The following is a 25236-nucleotide window of genomic DNA, read 5'->3' on the forward strand; positions in this document are numbered from 1 at the left end:
TACTGTTTGATCTTTTGCTTTAATTTTTGAGACAGAGTCTCCTGTAGTCCAGTAGTCCAGGATGGCCTCACATTTGATATATACTGAAGAAAGACCCTGATGCTCCTGCCTCCCGCTCTAGAGTTTGGGGATTATTGGCACACACTGTCACATAGTGTTGTTCACTTACACATTTGAAATACTGTAAATCGAATAAGCCGCGTTGCCCAAGTAAATGTAAACGGAGAGAGCTGAAGAAGTACTTGCTTCCGTTTCCTAATCTTCCTAAACGGCCAGCTAACGGGCACAGAGCAAGCTCCAGGCTGTCAGGAATTAATCCTGCAACTTCAGATGAAGCGGTAGAAATGCAAATGTCCTTGTCATGTAGGAGAAGCTCCCACTAAGCTGAGGTCTAGGTTTGAATCCCCACAACACTAGCTAGTCCTGACTTCACCAGTCATTAACTTCTGCTTGCTTCAGTCTTTGCATCTGTAAATATACATTGCCAACATTCGTTAAGGGAGCAAGAAGATCCTCTGCGCGTGAAGATGTTGTGAAAACTGAGCATCTCTGCGTAGATTTTGGCCTTAACATAGCTACTGTGGTTTATTTCCAAGCATGTGAGGTATCTATAACTCACGGTCACTCATGGGAGCACAGCTTATGGTCTCACATGGGCATCATAGGCTCACAGGCTTCCCTTAGTCTTTGTGAGGTTAATGAGTGTGGGTTGTTGAAGGTACTTCATTGGTGTTTCATCTTGAAAGTATAACATTAGTCTCACTGAGCATTTTGCAAATGCTTTGACTTAGCTACTCTTAAATTTCCCTTATCCCTCCCTCGTCCTCTCTTCTGTTGCTATGGAAAGAATTTCTCATATTCACCCTTTTCTTGGGCCAATACACTTTTCTCATTTTTCACAGAAACCTGATAAGCAGCCATGTGTTAAGTTCTATATGAGACTTCTTTTGTTTGAGGAAAAAAATGCTTCTTATAGGCACTCACTATATACTTTGCTCTTAAGTTGTAATCGATACACGTTTTCTATGTTTTTCTCATTAAATGCATATAATTTTGCATGCTACTCAATACATATAAACTTTAAGTAAGTAGCTCTTCACATGATGTAACTTTTCAAGGTCACCTATGCAATAATTTATAGTATTTATTATACATCAATGAGATGGTTTTATTATTTGCTGATTATAAAGCTTCTATTAGCACATTTTAGTGACAAAGAAGACAAACTAACTAGTAGCTGATGTGTGAGTGCTTAACAGTAATATTAGCAGATGAAGTAACCTTACTATGCATTTATGTGATCTGTTTCCTTATGTCAACTACTGTAAGCTTTAGACATGAACCTAAAGCTGCAGGCTTGAACTTTTCTGACAAGGTTCCTCTATGGAATTTGTTCAACTCACATGAGCCTTACATAACTAGTTCTTGGTTTCTGTAGAAAGAAAATAACATCAGATAGTGATGTGAAGTCATACACATGTGCCCAAAACGTCTTTGAGGATAGGGAGCAGGAAAATAAAGTTGAGGCCTTCTGGTGCATGGGTGCCATGTGCCTGGTCATCTTCATTCTGGTAGAAATTGATTTGTGTTACTTTTTAATTATGCTTGTGTATCTGTGTCCATATATGCACATGAGTGCAGGTGCCTATGAAACCAGAGACATCAAGTCCCCATGGGGCTGCAGTCACAGGAAGTTCTGCAGCATCTAGCATGCATGCTGGTGCCTCCAATCCTCTGCAAGAGCAGTAACGGTTCTTAAGCACTGAGTCAGCTCTCCAGCCCGATCTTCCTTCCTACAGCAAGATCTTTAATCCAGATTTGACTAGGTATCTCTGTAGTAGTCCTCAATCCCTGAGGCCACACTGCATTTTTAAATGCCACTGAAAATCCCAAAGAGTTTCTTAGGTCACCCCTATAAATATGTGAGATATAGAAATTAACATCTAGAAATTAAGCATACTCTTATCCATTTAAAATGACAATAAACTCAGGGAATGTTACTATAAATGCACGTTTTATGAAAAAGATTTTTAAGGCATGCATAAGAGAAATAGCACATATTTTTTACAAATCTATATAGTGTCTGGCATAATAAAAGAAATCTGGGTACTTGTATCTGATTCTACATCCAATCTGTTACAATATGGTCAAGTAATATGAACAAAATCCAGTCTCACACGAAGTATATAGTTAGAAAAGAACAATAATTGAGACAGCCTTTTCACATAATTTTGAGTATTGTTATTTGATGCAACACCAAGCCTTAACAATGCTAAAGATTAACAACAATATGGGTTCTTAACTCGTATCAATTAACTGTCCTCTACCCATAACATTACTGGAAGCCACTGTTCTACCTTATGTTTTGCATGGATTGTCTACCCATTCCTATGCGCTTAGAGATGTTTTCCATTGGTCATTTGGAAAATACTATGCAAGTTTCCGAATGTTGATACATTTCATTATGCAATTGAGTTTTTTTTAAAAAAAAAAATACATTTGCTAATATCACAAATCACATCAGAAAGCTTTCAGGCATTGGGAGACTGTCAAGCACACAGTGACAGATGTAAGTTTTCCAAAATTCTAATTTTGCTTGAAAGCTCAAACTTTTATCCTTGGCAGTAGGTACTGTCAGTTGTGTTCTCTTAAGTGACAGCACACTTTCTTTTCACTTGCGAGAGAATGTCTGCCAAAATCCACTTTTGATAATCATGGTCTGTATGTCGTTCTTCCAAGTAAAACACAGTGTTCCGTGGACAGCCTGGCTAAGTCGGCTGCTACACATAAACAAGGGCACATGCGCCTTTCCTTGAGATCACATCTTAGTATGCAGAAGCTCCTGTTGCTACTGCCCACCCACCACCATGAATATTAAAAAGACACCCCCTTGAGGATAGACATTGATCATTAAAGAGAAGTCATTTCTCTGGGGGTGGGGTGGTTAGTAGTGATACCTATACTCAATAACTATAGAGTAGTTGTGTTATCACTGGTTTGAGTCTTGAAATTGAAAATGTCCCTGTAGTGTTTGCAATGTAAGTACAAATGTCAAGGAAGTGAAACAGAGAAGCATCCAGAATCACTTGGCCATCTGCAGGCCACACTGTAAGAACTGCTCTATTAATCCGTGGCATCCTTGATAGCATCCCAGCTTGTGTACTCTCATCTTTCTTCAGAACAGTCATAATGATTATATTCTGTGAAAGTATTTCCACCATGTGCTTGCTTAGTAATCCTTGAAGCATTAGTAATTTTTTTCATGAAATTAAAAATTCTGTCACTAATGAGCAACCCCTTAATCGACTCCTACTTTCTCTGATGATTAATCTGTTGTTTGCATCAAGAAAATTTCCATGGTAGTTTTTTAACAAAACTTTCCAACTCCCACTTTTTTTTTTTTTTGACTACTCAACTCATCTGGATTTTTTCTTCCTTAAATGTGACCATTTTTAAACAGATCTTACTTTGGTCCCAAGGTGTTGAAATTTCATGTTAGTACTGACTAGGGAGCTTCCTCAATGTTGACTAGTTTACATTGTATGAGAAAATGCAGTGGAGGATCCTGGGAGGGAAATCTTCAACAGTCTTACCCAGCTGTGAGACCTATGAACTACAATATGCATGACAACATATGGTGAAGTATGACAGGAAAGTACATGGGTACGGTAGTGGCAAGAGTGTTACTGAGATGAATAAGCACTTTGTGATTGCATTTGAGGCCCTTGCAGAAGGAAATGTCATGTGCCAGGAATCCCTAGTGGAGAGTTCACAAGACCCAGCATGAGCCTACTATTATTAATTCTGTTAAATGAGCATAGTATCAAACTGCCCTCTAAATTCATATCTAAATACCTGTAGATTAGTGAAGCTCTTAGACCTCATCCAAGGAGTTTCCCTGTGCAGTAGATGGTGGTGGTAGCAGAAACCCACAACTGGTTCTAGTGCAGAGAATAATGGCTTTTGGGTTGCTTGGCCACAAATGGAAAATTGGCATTGTGCCACCCCAAATCTCTGGGACCATTGCGGAAGAGAGGTTGGAATACTGGATCTAGAGGTTGTGGAGGACTGGAGTGAGTGAGACAGTGTCCTTTGGACAGAACAAGACCACTAGACTCATGAGCTCACAGCAGCCACAGCTGCCTGCACAAGACCTGTACAAGATCAAGCCAGTTAACATTCTAGCATGGAAAGGGGAGAGGCTCACAAGCCTTCGCCCCTAACTGAAGATCTAGTGGCTTCTTGGGGAGGGAGAGTAGGTTTTCTTTAAGAGTGTAGCTCCTAATAAGTCAACCACACACCAGGAGGTAGACTAGATGGGCAACACAAATTGAGCTCAGTGGTTCCTTTAAAAGAGGAAGGGTACAGAAATAGGCATAGATCAAGAAGGAAATAGGAGAAATAGTATGAGCATGGTGGTTTGAATGAGATTTCTCCCATGCATTTGAGTACTTGGTCCTCAGTAGGTGACACTGTTTGGGTAGGTTTAGGAATGTGGTCTTGCTGGTGGAAATGTGTCACTGTGGGCTGACTCTGCAGTTTCAGAAGCCACACACCATCCCCAACTTAACTCCTTGGCTTCCTACTTGCAGATCCAGATGTGAGTTCTCAGCTGTTCCTAGCACCTTGCTTCCTGCTTCCATGCTTCATCCCTGTGATGGTAATGGACGCCTATCCCTCTGGAACCATAAACCCAGATCAACTCTTCCTTGTCTAAGTTGCCTTGGTCATGGGGTCCCATGCCAGCAAGAGAAAAGTAACATGATTAAAACACTTTGTATGAAATGTTCAAAAAACTGGTAGAAATGTCGTATTTTAATAAGTGAATCTCATCCTACATTTCTCTCTGAATTCTTTGTACATTAGCCCTTAGTCTGATTACCAAGTGTCCTGTCACTGCACATTCTTTTGTCAATCCTTCTGTCTTTCTCATCTCAGTTTAACTCTTTCAGGTTCAGTTTGTTTATTGATGACAATTACTCAAGTAATATCTTCTTTTGAGGGCATGTCACTTATTAGTTGCTGTGATTTTAAAATAAAGTTACACAGCATATGCCTTTGCTGTGCTATTCACAGAATGATGGCACTTCTAAAGACATTCAATAGATACATGCACTACTTACAAATGCAAGTCACAACAGGTTGAGAATCAACACTTGGGGCCCAAAAGGACAGGATGTCAAGACAAGAAATTCAACTATCTGTCAAGAAAGAATGGAGTATGATTCAAAACAAAATCATTAATATGTTTAATCATAATGTCAGTGTTTAGTGGACTCCGAAGGTTGGAATCTCTATGAGTAATAGTAATTTGACTTATACCTAAGCATTAAAAACAATATTGAAAGCATTAAACATAGCAAAATCCATACTCAGGGTCTGGGAATATAATTTGGTGGTAGAATATGAGATTTGCATATGAAAGAACCTGAGTTCAGTCCCTGTCTTCAGAGTCTAATTTTCACTTTAAATTTGTAGGATATAACACATCATCTAGGACTTTACTTGTGATTGATATTTTATACATAAATATAATATCCATTATAGCATAAGCTAATTAATGATTAAAGTTTTATAAACTGTGGGAATTATGTCCAACATTTCTTTTGTAGAAAGGTTCAAAAAAGGCTTGATAATAGATCAAATATTGCTATGTGAATGTAGTTTGTCCACAGTCTTACACACTCAGGATATTGTTAAAAGCTTAGTATTTGAGAATATAAAAATGAATTCATTTTCTCTATCAAAAATGTTTCTAATCTTCACATTCTAAAAACTCCTCTAATTATAATATTCTAAGGGAAATAAATATCTCATATTATGATCCAGTAAAATTATGTAGTGGAATCCAGTATCATTTATTTCAGTTCCTTTCAAAGAGCCATGCATAATTTGCTCTTTGGAGACAGCATGAAAAGCAATAGAACACAAGCAGACATTTAGTGTTCCCATACAATAAGGCCACTGAAAATAACACTTTTAGTATGTATTTACCCTTCTGGCTCTTTTCCTCAGAACCTATGCAGTGTCTGGAACACAGTTCACACCCAGTAATTGTTGTTGAATGAATCATAAGTCATTTCTTGTAGGTTAGAACAGAGGGGGAATTTATTAATTGTACTTTTCAAAGCCATCATTCTAAACTACATCCCACCCAAGTAACACAGAGAATAGAAAAGGCATGAACAACTTGGCACCCTGTTCTTTCACCACCGCCACCACAGCCCCACCCTCCTCCCTCTCACCATTACAACAACAGATGAGCAGGGCCTTGCATGGGCATCTTGAGTTTCTGAATCTTGATAGCTTTTCTACAGGAGTTGATAGTTGATATTTGTATCCCAGACCCTGAAGTAAAGATAATAGGGCTAACACTGTATTATTTTTAAGGGAAAATGTCAAGAGAAAAAAAATGAAAATGTCAAAAGATAGGTTGATATACTGTATTACTTAAAGACTATTCTGTTGGCAGAGCTGACCAGGTGATTTACAAAAGGCCTTTACTGGACAGGCTTTAGATTACAATATAGATGAAAAATAAATGGGAATCCATTTCCTGTTTATTCTCTCTAGACATTTGACAGATGGAGAAAAAAATGAGAAGGAACAATTATAGCCTACAAGCTTGTAGGCTTTTTTTCTCATTTTCCAGATTGTAAAAAAATAATTTTGTGGGTATTTTTTTCAAAGGCCCTACTTCATCTCTCCTTTTATATACTATCAATTACACCGGTTGCCTGTTATTCCTGGGCACATATGCATAGAGGTAGGGATGATGGGAGCGGGTGAACTTGACATTCAACTGGAGTATAGCTTTTTTATAAAGTGGCCCTTTACATGATTAGATTACAATAGTGTAACCGTTCTGGCAAGAGTGGAGATTGTCTAAAAGCACAGTCATGGCCTTCCATTTGGTGAACAAACTATTGGAACAATGGACCTTAGAAATTGGAATTTCTCCTGAGTCACATGCTAGGGAAGGAAAAGGCTAGAACCTCAGTACCAGAAGGTGATTTTTTCAGAAGGTTCTGGAAATTTCATCAGACCACACTGCAAGAGACTGCAGTCCAGATATCTGTGATGGGCAGGATACACCTTGACCAGGACTGCTTGATTAGACATCCTTTCTAGCCCTCTGTGTAAACGTGAACCTCATGTCAGAACCATGAAGAAGGAAGGATGTGAGGGGGAGGGATATCAGAAGCTCCTCCCCTCTCTTTCTCTTCCCAGTAGAACCACATTGACTAAATCTTTGTAGCCTTTTCACTATTTCTTGCCTGTTTGACTGCTCTTTTGTGAGTGACTGGCTAAGCTTCAATCATCAGGAATGTTGTGGGCCCAGTCTCTTACCCTAACAACTTGGAAACAACAGATGTCGATTTCAGTGGGGCATCTCAGGTTAGATTAGGGTTTCTCGAAACTCCTGGAGAAGTGTATTATTTATCCACCTTATACACATTTTAATTATGCAAATATTCATCAAGTGCCTATTGTTTATGAACCATTCAGAAAGTATCCGCACACGAAAATGAATGGCAGAGGCATCCCTTCCTAAAATGGAGGAGTTTCCAGTGGATAAAAAGTAATAGCTAAGTAAAAATAGCAAAACATGGAGGAAAAAAAAACATTATCTACTGTCAAGAAGCATAACCCTGACCACTTCTCAAGTTCCAGTAGAGATGCATGTTTATTCTTATGGTGTTTCGATGCATGTTCACTCACAATGGTCATTAGCATGAAGAGGTATAGAGACCCGAGGCTAGGAGCCCTCCTCCAGGTTCCTATTCTGTGGTCTTGATGAGCAACTAAATTTTCTCTCGCACCCTGGGTCATCATTCTGTTGAAAGCAGGCCAATATCACACTCAAAAGTGTAGCATAAAATGTGCTTACACACGGAGCCTACTTCTTCTTTGTAGTATGCTACCTCCTTCTCTATCTCAGCAAGCACTAGGCAGGCTGAGGTTGGAAGACAGCCTAAGCCCATGGCGACACTGTGTCTGAAATGAGAACAAGGCCATGCAGCATTCCATTAGGACTGTGCCTTGCTTGGTGTTGTGACAGTGTAGCAATTTAAGTATTTATCTCATAGTTCCTTGATAATGTCAAGAAACACGGTGTTGCTCATTTAGGATAATAGCATGGTTCAACTCTTCCACATGTAATTAGTCTTACAGTTAATTATAATTTTAGGTGCAAAACATGAGAAATAATGTTCCAGTTACTTGAGTCCTCCAAAACTGATTTTCTTCCATGGTGTAGTTTCACAAAGACCTGGAGAGGCAGCCAGGGGTGAATCCAGGTGGTAGCTTCCTGGGAAGTTAGAATTCACTCTCCTGCTCCTCAAAAAAAAAAAAAAAAAAATCCTCTGCTCCCTTTCGGGAAGAGCCATGCTTTATTTGACAGCAATCTAGTGCAGCTTTCTTATTTCAAAAACCAATGCCTTTATTTCTAATTTTATGCTCTGATACTTTATGAAATAGTTCCATTCCTGCTGTGTAAATTAAATTAGGTGCTGCCATTTTCATGTCTGGATCACCAATGGGAGATATGCAAACTGAGCTCATGGACTTCCAAGTTCTTAGGAGCAAACGAGAGGCTTTACGTTTGATTTTTGCATCTACTTCTAATTCTTAGCCATTTATAATAAGAAAACAAGTGACCAGATAAAATATATCTCTCTGTTTTGTGTTTTCTCTGTTTCCCCATTTGGTGCTTGCTTTTACGTAGGTTTTGTCACACTCCAACAGTCTCGCTGACATCAGTAGTTATGTTGAATGAGTCTCAAAGAAGCGACACAATGGGGTACTTGCTGATTTTTCTATAACTCTATTTCAGAGAGAACAGATTGTTACATTATTAGACATCTTTGAATAAACTGATTTTTGTGATTATACAACAAGAACAATAGGAACTGAGCAAACCGCTTGTTTAAAAGGGGGTTGTGTTTTTCCCACTGGCTACTAGTAAAATAGAAAGAAATGTGTGCTCTATTTCCTAACTTCATCCAGCTTTGCCTTCCCTGTTCTAAACCTTGCTTCCCTCATTCAATTATTGTCTGTTTGGTTTACACTTTAGATGGCAAATACATATAAAATACACAGTCGTGCCCAGTTTTAAATGCACAGTTCAGTTCTGTTAAGCATATTCTAATGGCTGTGTAAACCATCTCCAGAACTCTTTTCATTCTAAAAAAAAAAACCATAGGCTCACATGGAGTGACACTATTTGGAGATATGGCCTTGTGAGACTAGGTGTGACCTTGTTGGAGGAAGTGTGTCATGAGGGTGGGGCACGCTTTGAGATCTCAGATGCTCAAGCTAGGCACATTGGGGCAGTCTCTTCCTGCTACCTGCCAATCCAGATGTAGAATTCTCAGCTGCCTCTCCAGATTATGTCTGCCTGCATGCCACCACGCTTCCCACCATGCTGATAATGGGCTAAATCTCTGAACTATAAGCCAAGCCCAATTAAACATTTTTCTTTATAAGAGTTGCCATGGCCATGGTGTCTCTTCACAGCAATACATCCCTAAGACAATCTGTTCACCTGAGACAGGAACCTTTCAGTCCCCTCCTCCTCTCACACTCAGAAAATGCATTTCAATACCTATGAACTGGGCCAGGTAGTTCCCTTACATGCTGTGGTTCTAATTGTCCCCGGTGTTTATAGTATAGAACTTAATCTTCAATACCACACCATTGGGACCTTTATCATCTTATATCACACAGACTACTTTCATAAACAGTCTAATGCCCTTGTCTTAAAAATAGTTGTGCAATTGTGAGATGCAGCTACATACTGTCAACACACACACACACACACACACACACCACTTTTTATAATCTCGTCAGCGTGGTTTCCTAATGGAAGGATGGGTGGGACACCATGTTATACTAACCAAAAGATCCTCACTACATCCAGCTGTCTGGTCATATACTTTACAGCCTCCAAAAACATGAGACAGACAAACGTCTACTGCTTATAAACTACACAATGTGAGGAACTGTTCTAGTAACACGGAACAGACTGAGACAACAAGGAGGTCAGATACTAATGGTTTCTTTGTGTGCTTATTTCTCAGGTTTTATCCACATCACAGAGTGTGTTATGATTTTTGAAGCTGAGTAACATGCATGCACATATATATATGGATATGTGAATATGTGTGTATGTGTTTACATATCTGTGCATATTGTATATGTAGGTATATGTATTATACATATGTCTGTATGTGTACATGCCTATATGTCTATGTATATGTGTTCATATGTATGTGTGTGTTTGTATGTGTTTATGTGTGTATATGTGTACATATGTATTTCTGTGCATATTTTCAGGTGTGTCCAAATGTGTGTGTGTTCATTTGTGTGTTTGTATGTGTGTGTGTGTGTGTGTGTGTGTTTGTATATGTGTGTTCATTTTTCTCTGTGTGTATGTTTGTGTGTAGGCTGTATTTTCTTATCCACTTATCTAGCAATGGATGCTTAAATTTTTAAACCTTTTGATTACTGAAATAAACATGATATAGCTCTACAAAACACTTCTTTTACTTCTTTGGATGTTACTCTATATTTACCTCTGTAGCTATGATAAAATGTACGGCAAAAAGTAACTTTTAAGGAAAGTATTTGACTTAGAATTCTGGGTCACGTCTCTCATTGTGGGGAAGTCAAACCATAATGTCAAGTGGCTGGTTGCAGGATAGTTGAGAGAAGAGCAGTAAATACATCCTCCCTTGCTTGCTTCCTCCTCTATTCCACTGTTCAGGGCATCCTGCCTACGCAGTAGTGCTGCACACAGTGAGCTGGGTCCTCCTATATCAATTAAAAATCAAGACAATTATAAACAAGCCCACAGGCCAAACTGTTATAGACAATCTCCCACTGAGGCTCTTTCTCAGGTTAATGTAGGTTGTGTCCAGATGGGAATTAAAACCACCTATCACATGGATACACCCAGAAAGATATATTGTTGGGCCATACAGTAATTGTCGTTCTAGCTTGAGACTTGCGCCACCCTCTTTTCCATGGTGGGCACATCACATGACTTTCTCACAAACAGCACATACAGATCCCAGTCCCCCCAAATCCTTACCAGCACTTGCTGTTTCCATGTTTGTTCTAACTGCACCTATTCTGTGCATTGGATTACCTCACTGTGATCTTGTTTCCTAAGGATCAGTAATGTGAAGCATCTTTTATGTGTTCAGTAGTGAGTAGTTTATAGTTTTTATAAAAAAAAATTATAGTCCTTGATCTGTTCTTTAATTAACCGGTTACTATCATTGTTGAAATCTAGGAATTTGTACAGATTTGATAACTGTGATACAATATGTATAACCTACAATGTACTGGCACACTCTGCTTAAGTGAACACTTGAATTCTGCTAAGTGTGTTTTCCTGCTGTGTCACCTTCTCCAGAATTTGTTACTCTGGGGAGCAGCCTACTGCACGTAATGATGTCAAGCCAGATACCATATCAGATGTTTGCTTTGTAAACCTCTCCCTGAGTTCTTCCACAGCTGCCTGCTTCAGCTTTTTAATCCACAAATCTTCAATACCGATAACACACAACTGATGTATGGATTGTTTTATTTGTCTCCTTGAGTTATTTTTACATTGAGTTAACCTGACATGTTCTAGGAGACAATCTTGCTGTACCCACCTTCTCTTTGATGGTAAGCATCTGATTTTCCTTCTGTGATGCCTTTAATTATGCCTTGTGATGGATGCTTCTTATTATTCTTTGAGTGTAACAGTATGGACACATCCTAACAGATGTCTATATAAGGCAATGACTGAAACCACACCACACTTTTCATTTTACATCGATGCATTGAATGGCCCTTGCTGTTCTCAAAGGTGGCTGTATGGCAAATAGCCTTGGAGGACAGGCAGGTCAGCTTACAGCCTTAAAACATGAAAATAGTGTTTGCCACTGGAGTTGACAGGCAGCAACAGCTGAACATGATGGGGATTGATGGTATCTCAACACTAGGGAAGGTAGGTCAAGAGGATTGACATCAGGAAAGCTCATGTCAACAGAAAACATCCATACTTAGGGTTACAGAAGACATGCTTGCCTGATGTCAGGGTTTCAGCAATACTCTTCTCACTGGCAGGCAGTGGCCACTTGCCTATCTTTTGTCATTGATTCTATTGCTCCCATCAGCATCCACAGAACTACATCAGGGAAACCTGGTAAAGAAAACTTTCAAGGAGGGAAAACTCAAAGAGCCTCTGCAGTGCTGAATAAGGCATTGCAAAGAATTCCATATGATATTTGAAAGTTATTTTGCCTAATCTCCCACTTAGTAAGGAGTTTCTTGATAGTATCCTGACAGATGGTGTTCTAAATACCACCTAGATGTTTTCCTAAAGGAAAGTCTTTCAAAGCCTGTTGGATGAGTTCCTTAGAAGTCCATCCTTTGTGGAAGTCAGGAAGTGCATGCTGATAAGAGCCTGATATGGATGTCTCCTCAGAGGTCTTCAAGAGTCTGACATATTCAGAGGCAGATGCTCACAACTAGCCATTGATCTGATAATGGGGTTCTCAATGGAGGAGTTAGAGTGAAGACTGAAGGAGCTGGAAGGATTTGCGGCACCATGAGGAGAGCAACAATACCAACCAACCATGGCTCCCAGGGTCTAAACCACCGGCCTGGGAGCACTTAGGGAGGGATCCAGGGCTTCACCTGAATAAGTAAGAGTGGAGGGCCCTGCTGGGCATAGGTGGAAGAAGAGAACCTTGACCTCATGAAGGCTGGACGCCCCAGGGGGTGGGAATTTTGAGGGTGGGGAGGTGGGTTGGGTAGATAGAGGTTACATCCACAGAGAAGAAGGAGGAGGGGTGAGGGGATAGGGGGTTCCTGGGTGGGTGGGGGATGGGGTAAGGGGACAACATATGAAATGTAAATAAAACATCCAATAAAAAAATTAAAAAAAAAAAAGAAGTCCATCCTTAAGATGAACTGCACTGTTTGTAATTCCCTGACAGTGATTTTTGCCCTGCCTCATCTGGCATTGTGTAGACTAATAATCCTGTTTTCCACATGGAAGACCATGAATTTGAAAATGCTCACAGAGGCTCAGAAGAATACTATTTCATTATCTAAACATATTGACCTTTTCTATGCAGATCTTGTTTTCCTGACCAGTTAAACATTTCAGACACGATCCAATATGATGATGATCTGTTCACATTCTCAGAGCTAGATCATTCAAGAGACTATGTGGTCAAGTGAAAATAGTTCTTGCCATGTGGAAATAGTATTGTTCTATTGATTTGGCATGAATATATATATATATATATATATATATATATATATATATATATATATATTGTTGTATCACAGAGTATAGTCAAATAAAATATCCAACCATTTTCTACACTAGCAAATTTAAGACAGGACTCAATAAGCTTCTAATTTTGAATTAGTTCTGATCATTGGAGATTTTTGCTTCTGTTTGCAGTGGTATTGGCTCTTGCTTATATAATATGTGTGCCATATTTTGTAGCCATCACTTCATTTTTAATCTTAGTCTTAAATGGATATGGCTACAAAAAGGCTATGGCAGGCCACAACATTGAGATGCCCTTTCTGTGATAATCTGGACCACATTTTAACTGCATATCATCTACTGAATAACGTGACTAACCATCATATTGTCACAATCTTTCCCTCTGAGATCCTGTTCTCTGCTTAGATTAAAATAGTTCATAATCCAGACATTCTCACATTTATTTAGCTCTCCCAACTATTTTTTAAAAGATTTCAGCTCCTTATTGGGGGAGTAAACCAGGGTTTGTCTCAGGAGTATATCTCTATCAGGTCCCTGAGACATGACACTAACGACTACATTCACAGAGACAGGAAAAAGTCAAGGCTTCTGGTGGAGAACTAGAAGCAAATATCCTCTTTGGAGAAAGGGGTAAACTGCCCTGCCTTCACTGCAGCCAAAGCAGAGGAAAGCTTAAACTCTCACCCATAGGAGAGAAACCATCACCTGTCTTCACTCAGGAAAGATATCAAGGGTTCTCACACCTATCAACAAGATACAGAATGCACTCTCCAGCATGAATCAAACCACACATTGAACACAGCTTGGGTGTCATGAAGAAATTTTCCACAAAGATGGAAACAGAAAGATGAGGCGTGGGAAAGGGACACTTGGAGAGAAGTTTCCAGAATTAAGAGGGGAATCACAAAGAGCACGTCTAAGAAGTAGAGAGGATTTTAAGACAATAAAAGCAAGACATGAACAATAAAAAGATATACTAATCATTCTAAAACACGCAAAAAGGGAAGTAAGAGAACTAAAAGCAATAGATTAAAAAAACAAGCAGCATTTTTATTTACAGAAGATATCGCAATCCATGTAGAAAATGCTAAAATATCTTTGGAACGCTTGTTGAAGTAAATGCCCTTAGAAATATATATCAAAGTACAAGATCAATGTCCAAAGAAATCAGTTCCATTTCCCTAAGTCAGCAATGAGCAGAGAGAAATCAAAACTTAAAGATCATTATCCCGTATGGAAACAGAAAACATCAAGTACTTTGGGGCAGATCTAACTTATTTGTGTAAGATTTCTCATACTAGGAATTCTAAGACATCAAGAAGAGAAATGAAGACTAAATTGTGAAGAAATCTATTTACTGATTATATGATGCAATGTTGTGAAGATATCGAAGCTCCCTAAATTTATGTGAAGATTTAAAAATCTCAGTGGACAATTTTAACAACTATCATACCATGTTTTGTAAAATACAGAAAAGTAAACTATTTCAAAGTTCTAAGCAATCATGGGGGGGAAAATGAAGTTGAGAGGAAAAACATCTACATCTAGAAGCACTGGCAAACATCCATTCCCTTTGCCTTATACCCTGCACGAATGCTGCCAAAGCTTTGGGGGCTCTGCGATAGAACGCCTTATCTAAGCACAGGGTCCTAGCTTCAATTCCTAGCACTAGAAAAAGAAAATACACAATTAAAACAAAATGATAATTAAATAATAAGCTAGGCATGGTGATGTATGCCTTTAACTTCATCACTCAGGGGGCAAAGGCAGGTGGACCTCTACATGTGGAAGACCAGACTATTCTACATAGTGAGTTCTAAGCTAGGCAGGAGTACATAGTAAGACCATTTTTTTTCAAAAACAAAAATAAATTAGTAAATAAAAGAAACTCACGTCAAACAATACAGAGATGTATCTGTGGTGCAAGATCTGTTGATGGTTACTTGCATCTATAATTCTGTCACTCAGAAGTCTGGGGCAGGAGGATTGCAAGCTCCGGGCTGGTAGTAGCAAACACCCCTGGGGCGAATGCTGAGGACTGTAGGCCCTTTGGTAAGAGAACTGACAATGTCTTACAAAGTTAAGCCTATGCTCACCACGGGATGGCCCCATGCTCATCCCAGGTGTTTTCCTAAAAGAAATGAAACGTAAAGCTTTGGGTGTGTGCAGCTATTTTATTCAATGAAAACCAAACATCATCAGTTGTTAAGTGACCAAAGTGACTGTGGGATGCACTGATAATTTAAAAGAGCAAAAAGGAAAGCAAAGTTAACTGTGCAACTGTGGATGCAAAAGCAGTACAACAGAGAAAGATGCTATACCAAGCAAGGCTGTCTACTGTGGCAGACCTCAGTGGTAAAGTGCTCAGCAGTGGATGAGGCCCTGCATCTACACCTCAGCACTGAAGAAAAAAGTATATGCTGTATGATTCCATAGAGTTTATCTAGAGGGAACTGCCATGGGCAAACAAAATAAAATATATTCATTATTCTTGTGAATCAAAGCTCAAGTCAGGGGGATAGATAACTAAAAGCTAAAAAGAAAACACACATTTTTTAACATACTGAGAACAAAAGAAAAATAAGTTGTGGAATGAAAAACTTGATTGATGAATAGGTAGCCCTTTTTCTCTTGATCTACATCTGTTAATTTAACCAATTACAAATAAAAAATATCCCATAGGCTATCCAATGGGTTATCCAGGACCAAATTGTCAACCCTGAAAATATACATACAAGTAACATCATACAGAAGGGGCAAGTTATGTTAAGCAAATGCATGTATATACATATACACAGACACAGACATAGACATATACACGTGTATGTAAGAGTAATTAATGAAAAATAAGGCATGAGTTTGAAAGAGAGCAGGCAGCGATACAGGGAGGCTTTGAATTGAGCAAAGGGAAGGGAGAAATTGTATAATTATCCTAAAATCTCAACAATTAAGACATTAAAGCTTGTACAATATCCCAATTCATTTTAAAAACATGAAATGTTAAAATGTTACTGAGACTCATAAAAACTGTTTAAGAAAAAGATGTATCCCATTTTGGAATAAGAAAACACTATACCAAAATTGACTTTTACTGAAATGAAAATCATCAAATCACGTTTTGGTTTTATTAGTTTTGTTTAAGGCTTTTGTTTGTATTTATCGTGGATTTGTTTCTCGGTCTGTTCTGAGAAGGATCTCTCTATGTATCCCAGCATCCCCTTCAACTTGTGTCTTCTTACTTCCCCCTCCATGTCTGGCTCAGCCAGACATGTTTCTTCAATTTAAGCAGATAAAGATTATAAACTTCATAAGGAAGAATAAGTTTGTTATAATAACAAATGCTCTTCACAAGGAAGACCCTAGCCAGCTCTTTCCCTTCCAGCAAATAAAGGGTATTTATTCTAAACTTAGGATACTTAGTAAAGTTTCCATCCCAGTACAAGACAGGCCACAGTAAGCATGGAGTGTCAAGTCCTCCCCAGGTACAGGTGTGCCTCGGACCTCAGTACACAATACTGATATAAAAATAAACTTTTTGCCAAATGAATCAAGAAGCCACAGACAAGGCTGAAACATTCTGACGACACTGTTTCACTTTATAGATCAAGATGAACACACATCAAATTATGTGAGTTAATACAGAGATAAATGTTAAGGCATCCACAAATAGAAATCATAAAAAGCATACGGCTACCTACCACATACTACAAATTAATTTTAAAAAATAAGCTCCTATCCCACATAATCTATTATTTTACATGATCCTATCTATTATTTTAACGTGAGCCTGACAAGCAAATGTGTAACCAGGGCCTGCTGCTCACACCAGCTCCATTCTTCTCTCAGAAACTCGGGGCTTCCTGTAACTCCCTCTGACATATGTCTGCTTCTTCTCAGCAGCCCCATCAACACACCCAAATCAGAGTCATTTCCCTGTGCAAGAAAATGAGGCTAATCAGTGAAGAGGCCTTGTCCTGATTACAATTACAGTTTCCCTATGGTAGCCCTGGGGAGACTGTCCATTCTGATCTAGTCAGCCTTCTGCCTCACCACAGAGCGTCAATGGTAACTGATCAGATATCTGAAGGGACAAGTCATCATTCCCTCAAAAGTTACACGAATCCTAAAATAGATCTTTAAGAGGACATGTCATTTGGAGAAGCATCAATAAATTAATAAGAGTGTGGAAACTAAGGTTTTGCCAACGGACTAACATTTGCCTGCCAAATCTCTCACAGAAGCGCAACAGGGAAGCTGCAATTACAACAAAAGGGTCAAAACTAATGGCTGGACGGATGTAACCTCGCTCCCAACATTTCTAAACGTCCCTGTATGATGTCACCTTCATGGGGGAAACTGGGTCTGAGTTTTCTTTAGGAGCCCCACTTTTAAGTGGGGAATCACATGGTTCAGGGAGGATGAGGTTGTAGTTAAAATAACACAGACCAGCCTAACAATAGACCAACATCTGATTCAGTATTTGTTCAGAAGCACAGAAGGTTCGTAATTACGAGTGGTTTATAAAAATCAGGATGGTCCCCATGCTGTCCCCTTTCCGTGGTCTCTCTACCTACCCACATGGAAAGCTACTCTTACTGCACGCTGCTCCTCTCTCAGCCTGTTTAACTTTTCCCTCATTCCTGCTTACAGCCCTCCATCCTTCAACCTAATCCTTTTTTGTCAAAAACAATTTGTCCATCAGAGCAAGATTCTCGGAAAACTGTTTAGGAGAAGCAGGACGTTGCATTACAGACTAGCAATGTGCACTCATTGAACAGCCTCATCTGAACATGTGTGCCACACACATGTAGATGAAGGCATGGAACAGTTAGGATGCAGAAGAAAAACTCGGGTCAGAACCAGAAAACCCAGGATCCGAGACAGAACTGTGTTCTTTAACACGTTGGCTGTGTCTAAGGATTGCCTTTAGAAGACTGGGGCACTAAGCCTGCTTTAGAAACTTGCTTCTATCTGAACTGACAGGGCGTTAACAGTGGGTGTCTACCTACCTCAGAGCATTAACAGTGGGTGCAGTCAGTGGCCTCTGCCTTGTATCAAGTGAGCCCGGTAGGTACTGTCAGCGGCTTTACATTGTATCAAGTGAGCCCTGTGGTAATTCTTAAGAATCCTACATGTAAGTTAGATCTCACACCAAAACAAGTGTTCCCTGCTCTTTGGAGAATAAATATTCATGTTCACAAATCAGTGCTCATGGAATACACAGCCTTCTCTGGCTAACTGGGACTCCTCTGCTTGAGAAGCCATTAAGGAGGAGGCAGGTCAGTAAGCGACAGAGACCTGTGGCTATTAATTGCTATTAATTAGAGTTTCCTTAACCTCCCCGGTTTCCGTTTGTGTCATTGGAGTGAGTCACCGCATCATCATGTGACTTACCAAGAGTCATGGGCTAGATACAGCGGGTTTCTTTCCTTTCTGTAATGTTTCTGAGAATGGAATTATTCTAATCCGTGAGTTTTTCACCCTCAAGTTCATGATTAGGACCAAAAGAGTCTCATGAATTCTCGGAAGTTGGCCGTCTATGTTTATATGCGTTTTTTGAGACAATGGTTTATAGCTCTTGGAACCCCTCACAATGAAAGTCAACTGTTTATTCCAATAAATAACCAGTTCCAAATAACTCCCATCATGGGCCCATGGGAAGTCTTTCGAAGTGTTGTTTAGTAATCGCCTGCTGGCTCTTTAACATCTGAATTCCCACATCTATTAGTATAGCAGAAGGTGCATCTGAAACCTTCTGTAATGGAGGTCTCCCTGATATCGACTACGGGTGTGAACTGCATCTGCCCAGATCCCCATTCTCTCAGATGTCTTGAATGTTGCCAAGCTCTGGAAGAAGCAAGGAAGAGGAATTCCTCTCAGCTTATCTCTGCAGAAAGAAGACAGCAGACATGTGATCTTTGCAACTGGATTTGGGTTGAAATGCTAGAACTCTAGGATACAGCACCATAGGCAGCAGGTCACATGTGATTACCGGCCTCTCTGGAAGTCAAGCCTTGTAATTACACTGAAGAGAAAAGGAAGCTTGAACCAAGGAAGTTCCTTCCTCAAACTGGCAAGGCCAAAACCAGTCCCCTCAGCTGAGCTACGCAGCCTCTCCCCCCATGTGCCATCACACCTTCCACAAAGCCTCAGTAACTAATTCAAATGAGTCTGACCCCTAATTAAAGCTCCTTTTATCGAAAATTCAGCAGTTTGCAATCTACCCCTTCATCAAAGTGGCCAGCCCAGTGCATGCAATGAAAGTAGAAGTAAAATTCCTCATGAAACAAAGGAGCAGGGTGGTAAGGAGAGGAGAGGTGAGTGCGTGCGCAAGGTTTTAGACACACGGGTGTATGAAAACAAGTTAAAATAAAAATGTTAAAGAAGGCATACCATAAATGGCCTATGATGGACAACTGATATATTGTCATAAGCAAATCAAATAGCATCATGTGGTATATACAGTACGTTAGGTATGTTTGCTTTACCATTATCACATCAATAAAAATAAATTCAGTGCTGCCAAGTAGCTGTTGTGATGCAAATTCAATTTGTTTTTCAATCACACTGGCTTGTTTGTCTTCTCTGACGAATCACAGAAGAGATCTCATTCATTAGTTCCTTTTAAGATGATATCGAAAATTGAATACATGTGATTACGTTCCTATACACTTCTGGTAATTGTCCTTTAAGGAATCTAATGGCATTTGTATTTCCTTTATCTTTTTACAGGAGTATCGTTTTAAACCCAGCCTATTTCCGAAACCATCTTCGTCAGGCAGCCGTGTTTAGATGTCTGGAGAGATACTCAGAAGCTGCCCGGTATGTTTGTTACAACTTTGTGAAGATTTATTTAAAGTTAAATTAATTTTACCCTCAGATTCTGGTAATAGCATAAGAGGACATTCCATTTCTCTCATGGAATATGATTTTACCCGAATTATTGTCTTATAAATGTCAAGCCAACAATTATTGAGTATCTTTTTCTTTAATTAAAGCTATTTCATGTTCATAGCTCTTAGCAAAATTCAAACTTTCCAGCCATTAGGTCATTAGTGATGATGGGAAGACTTCCATAGATATTAGAAATGAACTTGACCTCAGGAGTCTCCAGGATGTTCTGACTGTAATGACACAGTTCTGTGACTCGAGCTGTGGAGATGAAGTCAAATCAGGGGAAGGACTCCAGCAAGCCAAAAGTCCATGTCTACAGAAATGGCACCTGATGGGTAGCCCAAAATTGTGAAGATTGTTATCTCTTGGACGTCACTATTTGAAAGGAAGCCAAGTGAAGCAGTAACTAATGTTCTCCGTCCTAGAACCTACACTTTTGGAAAAAAAAATTGTAGGAGTCACATAGCAGCTTACATGCCTGTTCTAACTTCATAGGCAAGGTTGTTTCTCTCCCAGGGTCAAATTCAACATGCTGGTTCATTCTCTTTGACCGTTTTCCTCAAGGAACTTTCCTTTTCTCCTAAAGTACAAAAGCCTACTCTTTTATCTGGCCATTTCCAGGAATTCAGTGGGAAAAAAAAACCTGTAAAGAGTTTTTAGAATTTATCCAATCACAACTCCCAAGATCAAATCTGTATGACTAAACATAAGATGTCTAGTCTCTGGGTGACTATTGCCTTTAGATCATATATAAATTTTTATATATAAAATTCTCTTTAAGGAGTGAGTAAAATGGTTCCATGGCATTGACACTGTGGTCAGTCCACCTGTCTAACATGGGTCCATACATAGGTAGAAGCTCATAAGCGATGGCTGTGAACACCATTAGATGCTGAAATGAACAGTAGAGTTATCCTCAACTGCTCAAGTTTTGTAGTCACACAATACAACATTTTACTTGCGGGTTATGATCCACTTTGAAATGTGAAAAACATCTTTATCACTCTCTTTACACTCCACTTTCCATATATCGTTTGTTGAATATATTTTTTCTATTGAACTGTGTATACCTTCTTCCTAGTTTTTATTTTTTTTCACTGGGTTGTCCCTGAGACATGTTTTTCTGTGTGAAAGAGAAAATTAAGAGACAATTCTTTGGGTAAATGATTCTATAAAGGGGGGCTTGAAGGTCTGGAGACATGATTTAATTTGTAAAGGTCTTGTCCTCTAAACATGAAGACCTGAGTTTAGATCCTCAGCACCCATGTAAAACTCTGGATGTGATAGACCCAAGGCACAAATCTCAGTGGTGAGCAGGAAGAGACTAATATACCTCTGGAGCTCCGTGGCCAGCCAACCTTGCTGAGTTGGTGAATTCCACATTAAGTGAAAGACACTCCCATCTCAAAAAGGAAGGTAGAGATGATTGAAGACACCCATAGTTGACCTCTGATGGCCACACAGAGACCTACCTACAAAAGTGCATACACACACACACACACACACACACACACACACACAAATGGAGTTTGTTAAACTTTGCTAACTCAACACAGAAGATGTTAATTCCAAGTTCCAGCCAAAAAGTGTCCTATAAAAGGTGCCTTACTGGTGCGCAGTGATCCAATCTAAAGATCCATAGAAACTTACAACCTGAAGTCCAGGTTGCAACAGGTACAAAGCCTATCCTGGGTTTGCTTGTGATAATTTGAAATACAAAGTAATTAAAATGGAATTTAGATGGAGACAGTTGTTAAACAACTGAAGAAATTAGAAGCTTGGGGAGAATTTATAAGTTAGATACCAAGAAATGCACAAATCCAAGTTTGTTTGCTTGCTTGCTTGCTTGCTTGCTTGCTTGCTTGCTTGATTGATTGATTAATTGCTTGCTTGATTGATTGCTTGCTTGCTTGGTGGGCTGGTTGGATGGTTAGTTGGTTGGTTTTGTTTGTAAAAAGGTAGATGCCCACAAATCATGGGTTATATCTTAATATTATCAAACTTAACTGAGCCAAAGTAGTGACCAGAAGTCATTACAGGTCTCAAAACAAGCAATGAGTTGGAAAATTGGAATGTGTCAACATTTGTCATACAACACTGCCACAGGTAATTCCACTGTTCTTGCCCTGTCCCCTGCAGAGAAGTAGGTGGATCTGTTTGATATTGTTGGATGATGACTTGACAAGAAGCTCCAAGCAGTTCCTGATGATCATTGGTCATGCTGCTGTGCACTTTTCCCAAAAGAGAAGTAGACACAATTGCTATCACATTCAGCCTCTCACCATAGGCAGGAAATGCCTTGGTTACCTCGGCAGTTATAGCTGTTCACATAAAGTATCAGTCACGCTCTCCAGGACTACCACTTGAGTAAAGATGAGCATCTTCTCTTACACCTGTTCTATGTATCTGCTTAGACACTGGCTGCCTAATATAAACCAGTACATGCAGCATTTATTGTTATCAGCAAGTTGCTTCAGGATTTGGATAGTTTGCTTCATGCATTACAAGAATATAGTACTGAACTAATCTGTAAAGTCAGCACACCAAGTCTCCTGTAGTGTCAAGTAATCATGTTTCTGGACTTGACAAACACCAAATAAAAACCAATGTTTATATTGTGAAATAGTCAAGACAAAACCCCTAATTCTCGGTACTGTATTGCTCAGCCCATTTTTTAGTATGTTTAGGAAGTTCTTAGAAGCTGAATAACTGAGGTGGTCTAAGTCTGACCACCTTTCTGAGTAAGGGATTCCAAAGAAACAGGACAGAAGGATTCCCAGGACAGTACCATGACCATACATGTTCTCACCAACAGGGCTAAGAATGCTACTGGAATTGGCTGGGCAGTTCAGCCAGGTTTACAATAGGCAGATTCCTTTGTCATGTGTAGCTGCGACTGGCCTGGAACTTACTATGTCGACCTGATGGGCCTCAAACTCACAGAGATCTGCCTTCCTCTGCTCCCTGAGGGCTGTGATTAAAGATATGTGCAGACCCCACCCAGTTGCATATTTATTAGTAATATATTTAGCAATTTTTAGTTGGAATACAAAGAGTGGCTTTCACTGAGCTTTTTCATACACGTGTGCCATCATAATTTGCCTTTATTTTTGCCCTTCCTTTCTCCCACCTCTGCCTCTTGCTGGATCCCTTTGTCTATCCCATGCCTCTGCTGCATTTGTGTCATATGTACCCCATTCCCCTCTCATCCTTAACATGTATATGCAAAGTTGGAAGTCAACACACATATAAGAATATTTAACACCTATCTTTCTGAGGCTGGCTTATCTTGTGTAAGATGAGGATCTATGGGTCCATCCACTTTCCTTTCTCCTCCCTTTCTGTGGCTGATTTTTCACTCTGCCAATGGAAGGGATTTTTCATTTTTTGGTTTTTTTTTTTTCCAGTGAGGAGGACTTTTAATTCCACCTTTCAATCCCTGGTATCATTTCCTGGGCTATTAGAGTTCTTTTCAAAAAGCGTAGGCCTATGTGGATATATTGATATGCTACCCTTATATTTACCTGTAGCGTTTTCAAAGTTTCATGTCTTATGTCAACATATTTAATACATTTAAAACTATATCCACACAGAGTAAAGCAAGGATCCAGTTTCAGTCTTTTGCACTGGAAATCCAGTTGCCTCAGCACCATTTGTTAAAGAGGCTGTCACTTTTCCAATGTACATGTGGGTCGTAGAAACTGAGCCCAGTTCCTCTAGAGAGCATCAAGTGTTAACTGTGTGTGTGTGTGTGTGTGTGTGTGTGTGCGTGTGTGAATGTACATGTGTATGTGTGATGTGCCTTGTGTGCATGTGCATGTGTGTTAGGCATGTGTTTTATTTTCTATAATTGCTTATGTGTTTATGCACTATTAATTTTATTTTTATTAAGTTTAATTATGTGCCTGTGTGCAGGTATATGCATGTGAGTGCAGAAGCCAGCAGTGCTGAATAGCCCTGGAGCTAGAGTTACTGGTGTTTGTAAGCCACCTGATATTGGGTCCTTTAGAAGAGCAGCTCACATTTCTTACCTAGTGAACAATCTCTTCAGTTTCTCCTTTCTTAAGATGGCACAGCATTTGGAATGGCTGTGTGTGAGTTTATATATGGTTCCTTTATTCTTTTCTGGTTCTTGATTTATTTTGTGCCAGTACCACGCTGTGTTTGTTACTATAGCCCTGTACTATAATTGAGATCAGATATTGCAATCCCTTTGACATTACTCTTTCTGTTTAAAATTGCTTCGACTCTTAGGATTTCGTGCTTCCAAATGAAATTTATTTTTTTCTCTAGTTCCATGAAATATCTCTTGGAAATGTGATAGGAATTAACCTTTAGTCTATAGGTTTCTTTTGGTAATTAATATAGCCATTCTCACAATATTAATTCTGACCGCCATGAGCATTGGAGGTCCTTTGGTCTTCTATTTTTTTTCTTCAATATTTTCAGCATCTTAAAGTTTTCATTGCAAAAGTCTTTTATGCTTAGGTTAAGATTATTTATAGGTTGGTGCCCTCTCCCTAGACTGTTTTGAGGGGGTCCTTTAGTTGGCTTTGTAGGTTTTTTTTAAAGCTATAGTAAACAATTTTTTTCCTTATTTCTCAGTAAGTTCATCTCTGACATATAGAAAAGCTCCTGGTATGTGAATTTTAACTTTGTGTCTTAACTACTTTATTGAAAGTGTTAGTGTGGCTTGCAAGTTTTCTGGTGGAGTCTTTACTGTCTGATATTGACTGATCTAAAGGACCAGGTCTCTGAAAGAAGAATAGCTTGGATTCTTCTTTCCTATTTATATTCCTTTCATTTCTGTGTCTTACCTTACTACTGTAACTAAGTATTCTAGAAATACATTGAATTCGAATGGAGAGAGTGAGCACTCTTATCTTAAGCTTGATGTTAGAAGAAATGCTTTAAGGTTGTTTTTCTATTTAGCATAATGTTGCTTCTGATTTTTTTCCATGTGTACCCTTTAACTTACTGAGATATATTCCTTCAATTCACCTGTTCTTTAGGTATTTTTGTTGTGATGGAATATTGAA

The 25236-nt window shown here is 39.2% G+C and overlaps 1 protein-coding gene across 1 annotated transcript in view; it reads left to right on the plus strand.

The window, feature by feature from the left end:
- Positions 1 to 25236, plus strand: part of Spata16 (spermatogenesis associated 16) — a 286800-nt gene that overhangs the window by 95534 nt on the left and 166030 nt on the right. The window contains exon 4 of the mRNA XM_028763601.1: positions 20036 to 20125. Coding sequence (XP_028619434.1) covers positions 20036 to 20125 — 90 coding nt within the window. The remainder of the gene's footprint in view (positions 1 to 20035; positions 20126 to 25236) is intronic.

This window comes from Grammomys surdaster, unplaced genomic scaffold (assembly GCF_004785775.1).
Source record: "Grammomys surdaster isolate TR1022 unplaced genomic scaffold, NIH_TR_1.0 62, whole genome shotgun sequence".
NCBI lineage: Eukaryota > Metazoa > Chordata > Mammalia > Rodentia > Muridae > Grammomys > Grammomys surdaster.